This window comes from Chlamydotis macqueenii, chromosome W (genome assembly GCF_036417535.1).
Source record: "Chlamydotis macqueenii isolate bChlMac1 chromosome W, bChlMac1.mat, whole genome shotgun sequence".
NCBI lineage: Eukaryota > Metazoa > Chordata > Aves > Otidiformes > Otididae > Chlamydotis > Chlamydotis macqueenii.
This window is the reverse complement of record NC_141592.1, coordinates 48,325,087-48,344,926: the sequence shown is the minus strand read 5'-3', so window position 1 is coordinate 48,344,926 and position 19,840 is coordinate 48,325,087. Positions and strand designations below refer to the sequence as shown.

The 19,840-nt window shown below is 43.1% G+C and overlaps 1 protein-coding gene and 1 long non-coding RNA gene across 2 annotated transcripts in view; both read left to right on the top strand.

The window, feature by feature from the left end:
• The window catches only part of LOC147596770 (uncharacterized), a 556,670-nt gene that overhangs the window by 454,245 nt on the left and 82,585 nt on the right, over positions 1 to 19,840 (top strand). The gene's annotated exons all lie outside the window — the stretch shown is intronic.
• On the top strand, positions 1,102 to 14,058 carry LOC104484529 (DAB adaptor protein 2). Its single transcript, XM_086769704.1, has 14 exons — positions 1,102 to 1,195; positions 2,409 to 2,548; positions 3,327 to 3,425; positions 3,735 to 3,866; positions 5,871 to 5,958; positions 6,200 to 6,219; positions 6,487 to 6,534; positions 6,716 to 6,778; positions 8,087 to 8,722; positions 9,553 to 9,706; positions 10,293 to 10,805; positions 11,326 to 11,420; positions 12,102 to 12,169; positions 14,026 to 14,058. Exons 1-13 carry the CDS (start codon positions 1,102 to 1,104, stop codon positions 12,162 to 12,164), a joined length of 2,145 nt encoding a protein of 714 aa, XP_086625830.1. The 3' UTR covers positions 12,165 to 12,169; positions 14,026 to 14,058.

Below are 19,840 nucleotides of genomic sequence, written 5' to 3'. Positions count from 1 at the left end.
GAGGTGGATGCCTGAAGGCAGCTGTGGCCCGTGGAGGGCCCGCTGGGACAGCTGTTCTGGAGAGACTGCACCCGTGGAAGAGATGACCCACGCCAGAGCAGTTCCACGAAGGACTGTGGCCCATGGGAGGGACCCCACGCTGGAGCAGGGGAGGAATGTGAGGAGTTCTTCCCCCGACCATGAAGCAGCGGCGTAAAACAACATATGATGAACTGACTGCAACCCCCATTCCCTCTTCCCCCCTGTGCCGCTCGGGGGGGGAAGGTAGTAGAGATAATGTTAAGCTTGGGAAGAGGGAGGGGTGGATGGAGGTTATCTTGTTCTCTGTCTCATTATCCTGCTGTTTGTAGTAATAAATGAATAGTTTTCCCAAGTCGAGTCTGTTTTGCCCGTGACGGTAACTTTAAGGATTTCTCCCTGTCCTTATCTCAAACCTCGAGCTGTTTTTCCTTATATTTTCTCTCCCTGTTCTCTCGGAAGGTGGGGGGAGTGAGAGAGAGACTGCGTAGTCTGGTCCGATCGGGGCTGAACTACGACATCACTACACTGTCTTCCTCCACTTTGGGGTTTTGTGGTTGTCTGGGTCTATGCAAATGATCTGGCATCCATGGGATGGAGGCAGATGGCAATAATGGAGGGATGACTAGAGTGTAAAGATGACAACTGTCCGTCTGGAGTTCTACCACTTTACAGTTGCCAAAGTGAAGTCTTGCTTGTGTATATTTTCTCCTTCCTAGGTTATTTGTTTGTTATTACCCCTTAACTTTACTTCAGAGTCAGATACTTACTGTGGCTGTATAACACTAGAGCCGAGTGTAGCTCTGCCAACTGAACTGGGGAAGCAGGATCACTGATAGGCAGGACTCAGTGCCTTGAGGTTGCTGTTTCTTCTTTCCAGCATGGAGCTGGGCATAATGTCCTAAAGCTCAGCTCATAGAGAACGTCTTCAGGCATTAGTGGGCTTCAGTGTTCAGCAGAAAAAAAAATGGACTAACAGGTCTAATGAGAGTATTTATTCTTCAAGGTAAAATATTATGCCTGCCTACTGATTGTTATTTGGATTTTTAAAAGCTACAGAAAGTATAGCTGACCACCATCATTATGTCTACTGAAGCTGAAACTACTACTATCAACAGCCAGCCTGAGCAACAGGTTCCACTGAAAGCACAATCTTTAAAGAAGGAAAAAAAGAAAAGTAAGGAATACTTACCTCTTGAACACTTCCTCTAGTCAGTCTACTTAATATTTTGTACTTGCCTGAAACTAAGATCACTCTCACACCATACTTGAAATAATTCTGAGGTCTCAAGCTGACTGGAAGAGTGAATAAATGAACTAGTAAAATAAAAGCCTACCTTCTGGTTAGATTTAGCTTGAAAGGTTTTTTTCCTAGCTTTAAGTTCTGAAGTTCTCAGTTCCACTTGTTAAATGACTCATTTGCTGAGCCTGACAAGTCACCAAATGCCTGGAGAAATGAAAGCCTACTGAGAAGGTGACCAGACCAAGGACCATCCTGTTAGCTATCAGTCTGAACCTGAACTCACTTCCTCCCCTCCCTCTAGAGAGGGAGTGACATGCTGGACACAGATACAGATTCTAGTCCAGAGAAGCTAGAAAACTAATTTAATGAGAATTATTGTAGATCAGATAATAGATGTTTTTAATAGATTAGGTCATGTAAATGTAATTACCTCAAACAGAGGTACATACCTAGGCACACACTGAGTATATTGAGCATGCAGAGAAGAAAACCAAGCAGTTCTGAGAAGTAGTGGGAACAATGGAAATAGCAAATATAGCTAAAATACAAAGTGATTACAGGGATGGTAGTACCAGGACTTGTAGAAATGATGGTGCTGATAGAAAGTTCTAGCACAGGGACTAAGTGATTCTTACATGCCAAGAAGAGATCTGACTATGCCAGAATGAGAGGCTAACATCTGAAAGGGTTATTGAACATCCTGTATGGCAATGGGAAGTACTACTTTGCTTGATGTTGTTGCTTAGTATTTATATCTACTTGGCTGTTGCCTATAAATATTTTAGTCTTTTATGTGGCAAATGATTGTTCTTGAAGTCCCCAAATATTAAGCATTGGGCTCCCCTCTTTTAACTGAGGCCAGATTCTGTAAGAACACTGTAACCTTAAAGGAGTAACTATCTTGCAGTGCATGCACTACTGGAAGGACTAAGGTTGTTATTCAGTTATACTCAAGGGATAGTTTTTTATATGTACTAATATGATGTATTTTTAATGTTAAAAAAAAAGCTCTCAAAGCCACAACATAGACATTTCTCTCTTAAAACAAAACAAGCAAACAAACAAAACAAAACAAAAAAACACAAAAAAAAAACCCAACCGCCAGCAACAAAAAAAAAACAACCCACAAAACTTTCTCTGTCTCCAGGGCCAGAAAAGACAGATGAATCTCTCTTGGCCAGATTCAGAGGTGATGGTGTAAGATACAAAGCTAAACTCATTGGCATTGATGATGTCCCAGAGGCAAGAGGTGACAAAATGAGTCAGAATTCAATGATGAAGCTGAAGGTAAAAGCTTGAGCTGGCATGTAATTAATATTTTCTGGGTAGCCTTCAGAAAGCTGATTAAATGGTCACTTTGGCATAACTTAAAATACAGCTTAATGGTAATATAGTAATAACAGCATGTTCCTAGATGGACATTACTTCTAAAGCTGTAACTCCTTGCTCAAAGGACAGTGTTTCTCTAATGGCTTGGGAGTACTCCTTTGGGTCTCTTGTTGGCATTCGGTATGGATGCTAATGGCATGAACTTGATCACAAATAGTGAGCTTGGGTTTTGGGTGAGGAGGGGGGAACTTTGTGCAATTTAACATGAGAACTCAAAGCACAAGTTGGCATCCTATAGCAATGGTGACACCAAAAGGTATAAATAAGTCAAAGAATAAATGAGACCCTGGACTAGACAATCTTTAAAGGTCCCTTTCAACCCAAAATATTCTATGATTCTTTGATTACTTCTGGAGAGCAGAACCCTCACGTAGCTTCAGTCAGGCCATGAAAACTGGTAAGGATGCTGCTACTGCAGCAGTTTTGTGAACTAAGATAAGCTTTTAAAGCTCCCAAACATTTACAGAGGAAACACAATCTAGTTATGAGGTATCATTTCTAACCTAGTCAGGCATATGTTGCAAGAAGAATGTTGCTCTAATTGTACAGTTGCATAGGAATAACTAGATTAGCAGTAGCACAGTCACAGCCATGGGCTTGTGAGAAATGTAAGGAAACAAGTTAAAGCTCAATCTAACAGAAGTCACATCAATACTTTGATACTCATCCTCTTCAGGGAATGGCAGTGGCAGCCCGCTCCCAAGGTCAACACAAACAGAAGATCTGGGTGAACATCTCCCTCTCTGGTATCAAGATAATAAATGAGAAAACTGAGGTAAGATATGACTCGTTCTCTTAATGTGATTCTTAAAGCAAGTGAGGTGCTTGGAAGTTAGGCCACTCTGAACTAGATTCATTAATAGCACCATGCCCCCCTTCTGCATATAAGAATTGGCTTGTGGAATGTGTTGTAAAGCTGAAGCCTCCTGCCAGAAAGATAGCTACATCCTATTGTGGTTAGTCAAAGTCTGATAAATCCGAGTCTTGAACTGGAGCCTTCTAACAATCTTAATTCTAACTATAGAGAAGAGCAGCTATTATGTCTCCTGCAATTTAAACTAATATTTCTCCCTCCCCATTCTAGGTCATAGAGTATGAGCATCCAGTAAACAAAGTCTCCTTTATTGCCTCAGATGTAACAGATAATCATACCTTTGGCTATATTTGTGGAGGAGAAGGCCAGCACCAACTTTTTGCCATAAAAACAGCACAACAGGTATGGATCAGAGGCCCTTCCTCACTTGCTATGAGTAATGCTATTGTGTAAACACTTAATATCTGATAAGGGTGTAGTGTTTTGCTAGTAGACCTATGAGGTGTAGGGGAACATCAGCACAGATGGATCGGTGATTCTCCTAGAGAAGGGCAGTAGGAATTGACTGTATCACAAGTGGCTTTTATCTTGTTCAGCTTCTCTATAGTCCAGAATAAAAACACTCAAGTAGCTTTGCTTACTATGATTAATCTTGCTTAACATGTCCATGCATCATGGAAGTCATTAGTGAGATGAATGGAGCCATTATCATGGGCTTTCCTGTACAGTGGCCTGTTGCTGTTGGTGAGAATGCTAATTCTTGAGTCAGATATCCAGAGCTTCACTCAGAATTAGCAGGAAAGATGTTAAAACTGCACTAGTGTAGTTCTCACAATGCTTTGTCTTGTGCAATAGGGTTTCTGGGGCCAAGGAATGGCAGGTTTGGTCCTCCTAGAGTTACTTCTGGGAGGGATTCTGATATTTCTGTTACAGGATTTCTGCCTGGGGGAAACACAAATGCAGGATCTGTCTCTATGAAGAGAAGCTGTGCATAAGCAGTACTGGAAACAAGTACTTGGAATTACTGCTGAATATTATGCAGCTTCCTAAATTATATGAATTTAAGTTGAATATTTATCATTTATTAGCTTGTCATTATAATGTCTTTAATAATAGTCATTAAAATGACTTGAAGAGCCAAGGCTTCAAAGCTAGTAGTTTCCTCATACACATTCCTGCCTGTCCCCCTGGAGAAGTTGGCAGCTTCAGACCCACTACAGGTGAGACTGAAGGGTTCCTTGTTGGAGCATTTTATTACTTTAGTAATAGCTGTAACACCCTCTCCTAAGCCTGTTTTATGAGTTTATCAGAGTCCTGTGTTGTACTGGCTTCACTGGAATTGTAGATCAAGTACAAAAGCCTTCTGTGTGTGATCTAGAGTGGAGTCTGTTCTCTGAGCTTTTCACTATGGGGCACTGCTTGCTAGCCTATAAGCTTATCCAAGCTGTAGAAAGCTCTTGACTTGCTGCTAGTTGTTTGTAACACAAACTTGTCTAGCTGATAAGTAAGGACTTCTGCAGCTCTAGACTGCTGCAACTGTACTGTTTGTCAAAGGTGATGACTCTTCCTGCAGTTGCATGTCTAAAACCCTTGATTAGGAGAGGATGGTGCTCACACATAAACAGTGAGATCTGTTTAATAGATTCTCTGCTTTGAGCTAAAGGTAGTGCTTTAGCAGGAGGACTTGTCCTACTCTTAGATATCCACACAGCTGCTATGTGCCTTAAGCAAAAGATCCAAATCAGTGTAGCTGAACCAGCCACTATCTCAGCAACTACTCAAAACATTCTTGTTAATGAGTGTGCAGGGAATGCAGTGCCTTTCTAATTCACAATAAATTTCTGTCCTGATACAGATATCACTTAAAGCTGGTGTCTGCTTAACACATTTGAGTTGATGATAATATTACCTTATGCTTACATCACTGATTTACCATTTGCATAGTGTTTAAAATAAATGTAGTACTAGCTATAGAAGCTTTCTCCAGGTTCAGTGGAGTTGGTAGAAAACAGAGGGATGCAAATTGCTTTTCTTCTCATGAGACTACCAGAGGGTTTGGATACCCTTTGCACTTCTGAGGAAATACAATTAGGACTTGCCATGTACTTATGAAATCTTGTGCTACATGCTTTTACAAAAAAAAAAAAAAAAGGCAGGCTTAGCACAAGTACAGTCACTTTCCCTGGGGAGTTAACAACAGTTCTAAGCTGGTTGTGCCCCATTACCCTTGGATTCTGCATAAGCTCTCTTATGCAGAGACTAGAGAGTCATTTAAACTCTTGCTTTTCCTGTTATCTCAACCTTACTGTTGCACCATTTAGGAAAGCTTGGCTTGCTGCTCACTGGACTTCTACTGAAGCAAGCTGTGAAGTAGTACATGGCCTAAAAACCTACATTCTTTTTCAGGCTGAGCCTCTAGTTGTTGATCTTAAGGACCTCTTCCAGCTAATATATAATATAATGAAGAAGGAAGAGGAAGACAAGAAAAAGGCAAGTAAAATTACAGAATCTGCATTAGTCTTCATAGAAATAAAACTTGTTTTAGCTTTGGCTTGGTTTTTGGGCTCTTGTGAGACTTGACACTGAGGTCTGTGTAGAGCCAGGATCACTTGAGGCTATTGGTTGGTAGTTGTACCAGCAGTTTGATTACCTCCTAGATCTGGCAAGCTCTCCAAAGCAAGAGGCTTTGGATATTCTACATGATATCGAGGTACTAAAAGCCTTCTCTTCTTTAGAGTGCAGAAGCAAGACTGAGGTAAGTCACTCCAACTCAGTCTCACTTGATTAGGTATGCTGCTGCAATACAACTAGCTTTGATTTTCTGCTAGCATTATGGAGGCAACATCAGATGTCCAATTGCATTGTAAATGGGAATAAAAGGACCCTCCAGAACTAATATTAAGTAGTGATCTCCCTTATACTTCCTCTTTCCGTTACTTACCTTTTCAAGCCTGCAAGTCTCTTGCTTAAGGCAAGTTTTGATATTCCAATTATCATTGACACTGTTGTCCATTTATTACAGAATGGTAGTGAAGCACTACCTGCTGAACAAGCTGACAAACTGAAACTGGTAGGTTAAATTTTAGAGCTTTATGCTGATGCCATTAAGGAGTTCATAACTGACTGTCTCCACATTGTATGGGAAATGCAGTATTTATAAATGTATTTGCAATAGATCTACATAATGCTTGATTCTTGCTCTTGCAAGAACTATAACAGATACTGATTCTTTCATTATTTCTGGTTTCAAGGGAGTTGACCAGGTGGACTTGTTTGGGGATATGTCAACGCCTCCTGATATGAGCAGTCCCACAGTAAGTAGAATCTAGCTTAGCTGTCTTTGTTCTTGTTTTGAGAGCAAACTTTGTCCTAGTAATAGATCCTTTTTGGTTTTTTTACTTTCTTAGTCCTGGTTTCTGGTTTCACTGAGACATCTGTTTAGCTAACATCAGTGTACAAGTGTCTTAGGGCTATAATAGTACCTACTTACTAACTAGAGTAGCTAATGTCATTCTTATCCAGCAGAGTTCACTTGAGACTGCGTGACAGAGATAATCCTGTATTATTAGTCAGATGTCTTTAGAAATATGTACTAGCAGTACATGCCTCTGCTGTTATGAGAGCTACTGCAGAAACTTAACTAAAGACCCTTAAAGCTGAAGCTCATTTTATGGACAAGCAAATACTGAAGTCCCTCAGAGTGAACTCCTGGCCATTCTAGATGGGTGGCTCTAGCTCAAGATGTAGCCTAACTCCACAAAAGTATGCATTTAGCTTGTCCTAGCTCAGTGTGACTCCAAAAATGCTCTTCTCCACTTCTTGCAGCCGGGCTGGGCCGAGTTGGGCCCAGTCGGCCACCCGACAGGAGGCCAGAGGGTGAGGCCTGCAAGGCCCACGAGGCTTGTGCCTCCCCCTCTCTGCCCCCGCTCAGCTGCTTCACATCTTCTCTCTTTTTTTTTTCTGTTTTCCCCTTCTTAAATACGTTATTGCAGAGGCATTATCAGGGAACATTCTGCTACCAATTGGCTCAGCCTTGGCCAGAAGCGGGTCCGCCCTAGGCCCGGCCGAGTCCACTGAACAAAGGGGAGCAACTTCTAGCAGTTTCCTACAGAAGCTGCCACCTTAGGCCCTCCCTCACTAAACAAAACCACAACACATGTTCACCTCTTCCACCTGAAAATAGCTCTCTAATCTTACTCCAAATATGAGACTGCAACTTGAAGTCATATTGAAGCAGTATGATCTCACAACTTGTCAAAACAAAGGACTAGAATTCAACCAGGGCTTCTTGACTCAAGTGAAAGCCTAGGTACAATTAATGCTTAATGAGTCTACAGTCTCTATCTAGGCTGTAGAACGTGCATCTGATATATTTAACTAAGAGATCTTAAAACAGATGCTTTGAACGTTGAGCTTCTGACACTAAGTAGCTGTGACTTGACCACAGTTTGTGGTGCTTGCTTTAATGGTTTGTAAGATGAAGCTTTAGTGTAACTTCACTGTGACACTGAATACTTATTAGTATGATGTGTTGGATACCAGGATCTCTCCTTTTGCAGCTATTTTGCAGCTATTTTCCTTGAGCTTGTGTACTAACTTTTTTTTTCTTTCTGAACAAATAGGAAACTAAAGAGATTCTGTTAGTGGATCTAAACTCTGAAATTGAGACCAAACAGACTTTTGTAAAAGAGGATCTCTTCTTGAATGACATCACAACCTCTCTTCCACAACCAAAGCCACAGCCACCTTTCTTGCCTGAGAGTTCTTTCTCTACCAATTTCAGCTTCTTTCCCATACCTAATCCAGACCCTTTCAGTGATGATCCTTTTTCACAGCCAGACCAACCTGCACTGCCTTTATTTGATTCTCTAAAATCTGCTGATCAGAAGAAGGAAAGTCTGAGTACCTTGACACCGGTGGGTAATGGTGCTTCAAATGGTGATGTTGACTACTTTGGTAAACAATTTGACCAGATTTCTAATAGAACTGGCAAACGAGAAGCACTAACAAACCAGTGGCCATTTGAGAGTAAGCTGCCTCCAGCAAAACCCCCAAATGGGGTACCAGAGAGAGAACAGAATGGCTTTCTTAAGACCCCATCAAACCTGTTTGTGGAAGGTCCTTCCAAAGGAGTATCTCTGCAGAATGGAGTAAAGCTGGATTCTGAAAGCAATATCCAGCTCATGTCACGTGAGTCTATAACAATTAGCCCACCACCACAAAGTACCAAGCCAGGAAGAGGAAGGAGGTCTGTCAAGGTGAACAGTGTTTGAGTAATTAATGGTGATATGCATGTTGTTACTTAAAGAAGTTGGATGAAGGAAGCTTTTCTTTCTTCATACTGTGTAACTGGCTAAACAACTTCACAGCACATCTATTCTTTCACCTGCCATGCTTACCCTAACCTCTCTTCTAACATTCATGAATGTTTCATAGTAGCTATGATCACTAAATGATATACTTTCTTCTTTAATGCTGCCATACTTCTGTAAAGGTCTAGTAAGTATACTGCTATATATTTTGACACTCAATATAATGGCAGAACCTGCTATGATAGTTGTACACCCATCAGCCTGTGGTTTCATAACAATGAGGTACTAGTACTAGCTTACAGAAACCTATGTAGTTTTGCAGTACCTGCCTACTGAGGGCAGTCTCAGTGACTTGCCAGATTAGACACAGAGTGGCTCTGGGTCAGCTGCATTTGTCTTGCACTGAAATGATGCAAAACTCAGTTGCTGACCTTGCCACAACTGCAGGGGTCACTGTAGACTGAGCAGGAATGTTGGGGGAGGGGGAGAGGGGAAGAGCTCATTATGCTAGGAAATAATTCAGTCACTTTAAGTCTTATTCTTCTGCTGTTGACTTGTAGCTACTGTATATTGTACCTACTTGATGTCATGCATCTCAGTAGGTGTGAACAAAATGATGAGGTTTGAAACTCTTATACTTGGTCTCTAAAGGATGCATCAAAGTTGTTTGCTCTGCTGTAGCTGAAATAAAAGCTTGTGGCTCTGAACTGGTGGGTCTTGATCAAGCTAGCATGTGTTCTGCCATACTATCTCACAACAGCTTCTTTTCTTTCTAGACTACATCAAATGACTTATTTAGCTCAGGCTTGTTTGTACCAACTACAGAGACCCTCAGCTTGACCTCAGTGGTACAGACAGGACCTGTGCCAACTAATCCACTGGACCTCTTCAAAACAAGTCCTACCACACCACCTCCATTGGCTGGTCTAGGTTAGTTCACAAAATGAAGCTCTTGCTCCAGTCTAACATATCTGTTAACACTAACACAGGGGTTCTAGTTGTCCTTTACTTCATGTGCAGTGCCCTGCCCTTTAACCCATGTACTGTCTGCCCTAAACTATTAAATTCTGTGAATAGAGCCCTAAACTTTGCATCCTTAACTGGAACAGGGTTTTTTTGCTTACACTTTGGCAGCAGCTTGCTGCTTTGGGTACACAAGGTTCAAGTGTGCCAAGCACAACTTGAGAGGCCAGGGTAGCACTGCTGCAGTCTTAGTAATAATTTACAAAGAAGTAACTATATGGTAAATACCTAGTCCCACCACAGAAGTGATAAATGTATTTCCTACTCTTGTTCTATCAACCGCAATTCTGTTTTTCCAGGACCAAAATGGAGCTAAGTAAAAAATTTTAACCCTCTTCTCCCCCCTCCAATGACTTAATTTTAAGTGTAAATCAACAGTCTCTTGCAAACAGCACATGAAAACTGTTTTGCTGGTACCCTTGGTGAAATTGATACACTCCTACTTGAGGTCTTCAGATCACTGAAGTGCTGTGTAACAACAATCTTCCCCCAGGTGGTTTGCCAGTAACTGCACAGACATCTGCCTTCACTCAGGTTGCATCAGTCTTTGCTTTGTCTATGATGTCTGCTCAGCCTACAGGATTTACTCAACCACTTGCCTTTGGTACTCAAGCAGTGCCAAGCTGGAGCCAGCCTGCATCTTTTGGTCTAGCAGCCTCTCAGACCTCTGGTCTCTGGGCACAGCCAGTGCAAGTTCCATCTACTTCATGGGCACAGTCATCCAGTGCTGTAAAACCCTTCCAGAGTAGTGTGTTCCCATCTTCAACGCTACCTGCTCAGACCTCATCTGTACTGCCCTCCATGTCAACAACAACTAGTCCACCTCAGCCACCACCTAGAACTGCACCTCAGAAGGAGCTATCCAAGAGAGAGAGTGATGCTTTTATTGCTCTGGATCCACTTGGTGATAGAGAGATGAAGGATGTCAAGGAAATGTTCAAAGACTTCCAGCTGACAAAGCCACCTGCAGTGCCAGCAAGGAGAGGAGAGCAGCAAAGCCTTTCAGGTGCTTCTGGATCTTTCAGCAATTATTTTAGTAGTAAACTAGACATTCCTCAAGATAATACAGATCACGATGACATGGAAGCTAGCAAACTGTCTGCCAAAATGATGGAAAAATCTTTTTTTTCTGCTTGGATAGCTGCTCAGGCAGTGGGATGGCCGATCACTATTCTTTTCTGATAGAACTAAAAATTTTATTGAATGGTTACTGAAACAGAGTTGAAGGACTATCTCCCCTAATAATGTTAAAAAATTGACCAATGTCAGTGGCCAAACACTGACACCTAATGCCTAAACTACTTGACTAGACTGAGGTAAACTAGGTAAACAGTGTTAGAAGTCCCATCTAGCTTAAGTGTACTGAGGGACAAGCAGGAGATAAAATTGTGAGGTCACTCAAAGCAACTTCTTGTGTGGGTTTTTGTCCACTTAATTAGATGAGCTTTGGTGTTGCTATATAGACAGAGTCTAGTACTTGTTAAAGCTGTTTGGTGCTGTAGTAGTATGTCTCTCTTCTTCCCTAGAAAAACAACCAAAGCCTGTTCCCCGACAAACTGTGCTGCCAGCTGATGGCCTGTTTGAAAGTCAAGCTAAAACAGACCTTTTCAGTGCATCATCTGTAAGTAATAAAAAAAAAACAACAAGCACCACCACCCACCCCTGTGCCCTCTGCCCTCCGCCCTCCTCCTCGGGGGAGTCTGTAACCAGTTCCCCAAGCTGCAAGCCCTACCATGAAGTTCTTCAGCTCTGTATTGGGAGCTTCTACAAAAGACTGTAAAATAATGTAGCTGCAGAAGTCTTCCACTTTGACTGTGCTTACTTCTCTGCAGAGTAGACTGAATGTGGACTGTGCAGCTCTCTCGCTGAACAAATGGGAGGCGCTCATGTTCAGTACCCCCTGGGGGAGCAAGTGGCTTTACCACATCACTCCATTTGGGACACAGCACTTGAAGCCCTTGGTGGAAACTCTGGATCAATTCCAGAATGCTGACCTAAGACATCTAGGATTTGGCTAAAACAGACCTAATCATGACTATACTGGCTCAGCTCCAAATGAGGTTTCATTAAGCACACATGATTTTTCTGAAAGATACCTTGCCTCAGACTAGGATAACTGCTAACATGGATTTAGAGTCCTTTTCTCTTGTTAAAGCAGTACAGTTAATGTGTATTTAGCAGGTACTCTGCAGTATTCTCTTTCCAGAAGGTGTTTGAAACAGGAACTGTCTGATACAATCATATAGAATAAACCTGATGAAACCTGGAAATCCTCTAACAGCCTATGATCTCTCTTTCTTAGAAGGAATCTCAGAAACCACCTTCTGGTACTTTTGGTGATCCTTTTGGCAACCCATTTGCATAGATCAGGTAAGTCTTCCACTAATAAGACAGCCTACTTCATTCTCTGAAATTGATTTGGAAAACCTTTGGCAAAGAGCTGGCTAAAAAACTACACTGGCTTAACTTTAATGCTCCTCTGAAGCATGGCAGACAGTCCCTAAAAGAACACTTCTGCTAGAGTACCTCTATTCAGACTTGTATATAGCTGCATTGTGGCTAAGCCTTAGCTGGCTTCATTTTCTTAGAAATAAAGATTTTATTCTTCCATGGACTTAAATCTCAAGGCCACAATAAATCTAGACTTCCCTTCCTTGGGGAAAGTTAATGAGTAAATGTGCTGAAAAACTCAGAGGGACTGACTAAAATATTTCCGGTATCTCTTTAGGAGAGTGTTAGCACACAGTGCCCTATACAGCTTTCTGAAGTTTAATCCCCTAAATATTGCAGATTTGTACTCTGAGTGAATTACGGTAAAAACAGGATAAGGGCTTGTTCTGGTTTTGTTAGTGAGGGGGGGCCTAAGGTGGTATCTTCTGTAGGAAACTGCTAGAAGTCGCTCCCCTTTGTTCAGTGGACTCGGCCGGGCCTAGGGCGGACCCGCTGCTGGCCAAGGCCGAGCCAATTGGTAGCAGAATGTCCCGTGATAACGCCTCTGCGATAACGTATTTAAGAATGGGAAAACAGAAAAAAGAGGGAGGAGAAGATGTGAAGCAGCTGAGCGGGGGGCAGAGAGGGGGAGGCGCGAGCCTCATGGGCCTTGCAGGCCTCACCCTCTGGCCTCCCGCCGGGCAGCCGACTGGGCCCAACTCGGCCCGGCCTGGCTGCAAGAAGTGGAGAGGAGATGAGAAGTGAATAAGATGTAAAAAAAGATCCTGAGAGGTGTCTGCCAGCCTGTTGTGAGGAACGGCTGCAGACGCCAAGGTCAGTGAAGGAGGGGGAGGAGTAATATGGCTCCTGGCCAAGATTCCTCTGCAACTCGTGGTGAAGACCATGGTGGAGCGGGTTGTCCCCCTGCAGCCCATGGAGGTCCACGGAGGGGCAGAGATCCACCTGCAGCCCGTGGAGGACCCCACGCCAGAGCAGGTGGAGGCCTGAAGGAGGCTGTGGCCCGTGGAGGGCCCGCTGGGACAGCTGTTCTAGAGGGACTGCACCCCGTGGAAGAGATGACCCACGCCGGAGCAGTTTCACGGAGAACTGTGGCCCGTGGGAGGGACCCCACGCTGGAGCAGAGGAGGAATGCGAGGAGTTCTTCCCCTGACGATGATACAGCGGCGTAAAACAACGCGTGATGAACTGACCGCGACCCCCATTCCCTTTTCCCCCCCCGTGCCGCTCGGGAGGGGAAGGTAGTAGAGATAATGTTAAGCCCGGGAAGAGGGAGGGGTGGGGGGAGGTTATCTTGTTCCCTGTCTCATTCTCCTGCTAATTTTAGAAATAAATGAATAGTTTTCCCCAAGTCAAGTCTGTTTTGCCCGTGACGGTAACTTTAAGGATTTCTCCCCGTCCTTATCTCAAACCTTGAGCCGTTTTTCTTATATCATCTCCCCCTGTTCTCTCGGAGGGTGGGGGGAGCGGGAGAGAGACTGCGTAGTCTGGTCCCGATCGGGGCTGAACTACGACAGGGCTATTAGAGCTTTTGTTACTAGAAACGAATGTAACTCAAACATTTTTACCATTGACTAGAGAACATGAACATGAATAGCAAAGCTATTCTTCTGCCACACCTCGAAGTTTTCCCCTGAAATACTGTCTAGCTTCTAACAGAAGACAAGGGTTGCTATTTATTGCTTTAGTTTTTGTTCTCTTAGTGACTCTAAGCTAGTTTAAACAATAAAAATATAATTTATAGCCATCCTAACCTCAAGTCCTTTTTATCATGCTAGGCATAACCAGAAAAGGACAAATGGAATAACTGGACCTCTTCTCAACATGACTTTTCTACTTGTTTCATTTTGCTGTCTGCCACTCTTGCTGCTGTTCCATGATGTCTGTAATCTAAAACATATCCAGGTGGATTGAAACATGAACCCTCAAAGAACATGCTGTGAAGATGATAATTCAGGGCAAAACAAATGGAAAATTGAACTCATACTGAAGACCCAAATTCAAATTGGTGGATGTTGATTTTACTTTAGTTCTTAGCAGTTTTCCACAGAAGAGCTTAGCAACACTGTCATGCATCTTGTAAATACGATTACCACAATTGCTCTTTCTGTAGCACTTACTGTCCTAAAATATAGGAACTGAATGTACCTGGGGAAGAAATGTTGTCTTCACATAAGGGAATTTAATTAGTAGCTAAAACTCCACACCTTAAACAACTTGATCAATTGCATGTTATCACAACAGCAGCCAGTTGTAAAGTTAAGTGGACACTACTCCTAATTAGTGACGTGGTCTCTGAGCCACAAAGATGTAAACTGCATGGGGGGGGGGGGGAATCCAATACTTGTCTGTTTAACTAATGGTAAAAGTGACGCTCTGCCATAAAAGTGTAATAAACAGACTAACTGTGGGGTCTATAACAGAACTGCTGGAGTCCTGAGTACTAGAGGTCTACACTGTAGGGTCAGATAAGCTGAAACACTTCTTGCAGAACACTGAGGTAGGCATGGACACTAACTGTTGTCATGGTGCTAATCTGGTATTTTTCAGGGAGGGAAATCTACTAGGATTGCTTTTTCTTTTTTTTTTTAAATTAAGATGGCTTGGCAGACAAATGGAACAAGCAGATAGGCTTGAATGTCCCTGATGTTGCTCAGTTTGAGTTGTCATGTGGTGTAATGTGGCATGTTTCCAGTATGTTAGACAGCAGAAAGACAATCATGTCTTTACTCCACCCCTAGATTCCTTGTGAACAGATGTACCACCTCTGTGCCATTAATGTGAGGTAGTCCTCAATCTCTGAAACAGTGCCTTTTCTGAAGAACCTCTTTACTAACAGCTCTTCAAATCAGTTGGTTATAACTGACTGTAACAGCTACATTCTTGGCTAGTGGTGATGGCTGATGTGTCAGAGGTTTTTCTGTTAATGCTAAGTATAAACTTGAAATAGTATTGTTAAATCAAATGCCTAAACAGTTGCTGAACTGAAGAGCTAAGAAATTCAACTTGAAGACAGCTTTAGTATCAAATTCAGCCAGTCATGCAATTAGTCTTGTAGATAAACATCTCTTGCACTTTCTGTAATACAAAAAAAAAGCTATGAATTTAAGTATTTATCTCAAACTGGAAATGTAGAAACTTATCAATGTTACACTGTTATATAAAACTGAGTATCTCAAATGATGTTACCTAATGACATTAGGTAAACAAGCTAACATCAGTGTGGCTGTTGATTTGGTCCTCCATAATTTAATCTTATGGTCTAGTTGACACTAGAAGTTTAGAGCCTGATAAAAATTTTCTTTCTTAAAGGTTCTTATCATAGCTGTCTGATACCATGGTCTTAAGTCTTTCTGTAGCTTCTTGCATCAGGCCTGTTCAACGTGAGCTGCCTCACAGCAAAATATAAAATCTCCAGCTGCCTTAGTAAAATGTCACTAGAGGCTTGTTCTATTAGCTGCTCAGCCTGAACTTACTACTACTAAAGATGGTTTCTTGCTCCCTTCTGCAGGACCATGGAAGCTGGATACTTAAATTGCATTGCATTCAGAAGTTTAAGTCATTCAACTTATCTACTCTAACTCTGCAAGAGGTCTAAACTGATGATAGAAAAACTAAATTAGAATAGGGAAAACATCTAACTCATGTTAAAAAAAATTACAATTCTACAATTATTTTTTTTTTTTAGCCTAACCTTTAGTACTCAACACAGACCTGTAACTGTCAGCCTGATGTATCACTGAATAAATAGAATGGATGCTTGCTAACTTTTTTCAGTACTATTTGATTGGGATGATTAAGGGAGGGAAAACACTCATTGAAATGGAGCTGGTATCCAGCTTGAAATATAGGTCTTAAAGTGCTTCATAGAATCATTTTTTTTTTCCTTTTGGCTGCATGGCAACATGTAGTTTAGTATTCAAAGATACCATCTAATTTAAAACTAAAAAAACAACTTTTTCAGTGCTTGAGAGAAGGGACATGTTTACCAGCATTTGAGCTAAGTATATAGCATCAACTGAAGCAGGTAGGATGAAACAGTACACTATTACAAGTGTCTGTGTCTTGGATTCTTGCTCAACAAATGAGTTTAGTGCAACTGGACTCATCAAACTAGACTGAATTTGCATCAGATTTAAATTCCTCTGAATTTAAAGGAGGGAGGGAATTACCTGCCATATTCCACATTTCCCACACACATGCAAAAAGAGGGGAACAGAAAAAATTAAGTCAAATTCTTTATTTACCCATGGTAATGTAGTATATCCTTATATTAGATGATTATTATGTCCTTGCTCCTTGCAGGGGGGTTGGACTAGATGACCTTTGAAGGTCCCTTCCAACCCTAACCATTCTATGGTTCTATGATTCTATTTTAAGCTTGAGTCCAGATACTTAAACAATACTTAACTGATAAGTAGCTCATAAATAGCCTACTGTTTCTGTCTTGTGACTGTGTCCAATACATGATGCCTTAAATCTGGATTACAGCAAACTACTGAATGCCATCCAGAGGGACCTTGACAGGCTGGAGAGGTGGGCCCGTGCAAACCTCATGAAACTCAACCAGGCCAAGTGCAAGGTCTTGCACATGGGTCAGGGAAATCCCAAGAACAAATACAGGCTGAGCGAAGAATGGATCGAGAGAAGGACTTGGGTGTGCTGGTGAACGAGAAGCTCAACATGAGCTGGCAATGTGTGCTCGCAGCCCAGAAAGCCAACCGTATCCTGGGCTGCATCAAAAGAAGCGTGGCCAGCAGGTTGAGGGAGGTGATTCTGCCCCTCTACTCTGCTCTGGTGAGACCTCACCTGGAGTACTGCGTCCAGCTCTGGAGCCCCCAACATAAGAAGGACATGGACCTGTTGGAGTGACTCCAGAGGAGACCATGAAGATGATAAGAGAACAGGAGCACCTCTCCTATGAGGACAGGCTGAGAGAGTTGAGGCTGTTCAGCCTGGAGAAGAGGAGGCTCTGGGGAGACCTTATAGCAGTCTTCCAATACCTCAAGGGGGCCTACAGGAAAAATGGGGAGAAAATCTTCAGTAGGGCCTGTTGTGACAGGATAAGGAGTAATGATTTTAAACTAAAAGGAGGTAGATTCAGACTAAATATAAGGAAGAAATTTTTTACACTGAGGGTTCTAGAGCACTGAAACAGGTTGCCCAGAGAGGTGGTGGATGCCCCATCCCTGAAAACATTGAAGGCCAGGTTGGACAGGGCTTTGAGCAACCTGATCCAGTTGAAGCTCCTTGCAGGGAGGTTGGACTAGATGACTGTCGTAGTTCAGCCCCGATCGGGACCAGGCTACGCAGTGTCTCTCACTCACTCCCCCCACCCTCCAAGAGAATAAGGGGAGATGGTATAAGAAAAACAGCTCGAGGTTTGAGATAAGAACAGGGAAAAATCCTTAAAGTTACCGTTACGGGCAAAACAGACTCGGCTTGGGGAAATACTATTCATTTATTTCTAAAACTAGCAGGAGAATGAGACAGGGAACAAGATAACCTCCCCCCACCCCTCCCTCTTCCCAAGCTTAACATTATCTCTACCACTTCCCCCCCATGAGCAGCACAGGGGGGGAAAGGGAATGGGGGTTGCGGTCAGTTCATCACGTGTTGTTTTACGCCGCTGCTTCATGGTCGGGGGAAGAAATCACATTCCTCCCCTGCTCCATCGTGGGGTCCCTCCCATGGGCCACAGCCCTTCATGAAACTGCTCTGGCATGGGTCATCTCTTCCAAGGGGTGCAGTCCCTCCAGAACAGCTGCCCCAGTGGGCCCTCCATGGGCCACAGCCTCCTTCAGGCATCTGCCTGCCCCAGCGTGGGGTCCTTCACAGGCTCCAGGTGGATCTCTGCTCCTCCGTGGACCTCCATGGGCTGCAGGGGGACAACCTGCTCCACCATGGTCATCACCACAGGCTGCAGGGGAATCTTGGCCAGGAGCCACATTACTCCTCCCCCTCCTTCTTCACTGACCTTGGCGTCTGCAGCCGTTCTTCTCACCAGAAAAGTTCTTCACAACAGGCTGGCAGACGTCTCTCAGGATCTTTTTACATCTCATTCACATCTCATCTCTCCACTTCTTGCAGCCAGGCCGGGCCGAGTTGGGCCCAGACGGCTGCCCGGCAGGAGGCCAGAGGGTGAGGCCTGCAAGGCCCACAAGGCTCTCGCCTCCCTCTCTGTTCCCCTGCTCAGCTGCTTCACATCTTCTCTCCTTTTTTTTCTGTTTTCCCCTTCTTAAATACATTATCACAGAGGCGTTATCACGGGACATTCTGCTACCAATTGGCTCGGCCTTGGTCAGCAGCGGATCCGCCCTAGGCCTGGCCAAGTCCACTGAACAAAGGGGAGCAACTTCTAGCAGTTTCCTACAGAAGCTACCACCTTAGGCCCCCCCTCACTAAACAAAACCACAATGTCCTGGTTTCAGCAGGGATGGAGTTAATTTTCTTCTCAGTAGCCGTGTGTTTTGGATTTTGTGTGTGAAGAATGTTGATAAAAACACTCTGATGATACGAGTTGTTGTTAATGAGACCAAGGACACTGTCTGGTTTCCAAGTCTCGTTAAAGTGTCGTTAACGTGCAGATGCAGGAAGCTGGGCAAAAGACAGACAGAATAATTGATGCAAACTGGCCAAAGAGAGTATTCCATACCATAAACATCATGTTCAGTATATAAGTGGGGGTTGCCCATAGGAGGGGGCATCCATTGCATTGCATTCTTTTCTGGCATCCATTCCTTTTGGGTATCCGTTCGGGCACCCTTGACATCCTTTTCTTCTCTCTTGCTTGCTGGCATCATTCCCTCTACCTTGCTAGCTTGCTCTCCCCCCTTTGCTTGCTGCTCGGTGTCGTTCCTGTGATCACTGCTCAGGACAGGCTGCGTCGGTCATTTGGACATCGGGTGGTGAGAAATTGTACATTGTTCATTTTGTATATTTTGTATGTATTAATATCCTTATATCCTGTTAGCTTTGTAGTTTTTAGTATTTTTAGTAAACTGTTTTTATCTCAACCCACAAGTTTTCCTTTCTTCCCAATTTCTCTCCCCTGTCCTGCTGGGTAGGGGGAGGGTGAGTGAGAAACTGTGTGGTGATCCGGGCTAAACCACCACACAGAACAATGACCTTTGAAGGTCCCTTCCAATCCAAACTATTCTATGATTCCATGAGTAACAATGCCCTTATATAGGGCTAGGTTGTGATTTGGATTTTGGTGACTGTCCTGGTTTCAACTGGGCTGGAGCTAATTTTCTTTCCAGTAGCTGTTATGTTTTGGATTTGGTATGGGATTTGGTATGTGAAGAATGTTGGTAATTAATACACTGATGTTGTTAGTTGTTGCTAAAGAGACCAAGAACTTTTTCCAGTTTCCCAGGTTTCGCTAATGGGCAGATGCAGGAAGCTGGGAGTGCTCTATACTCTCTCTCGCTCCTTTGCTTGCTGCTTGGGATTGCTTTTTGGTTTTGTTTATGTGATAGCTGCTCGGGATGGGCTGTATTGATCATGGGGTCATCGGGTGGTGAGAAATTGTGCATTGTTCATTTTGTATATTTTAGTGTCCTTATATTCCATTATTATTGTAATCTTTCT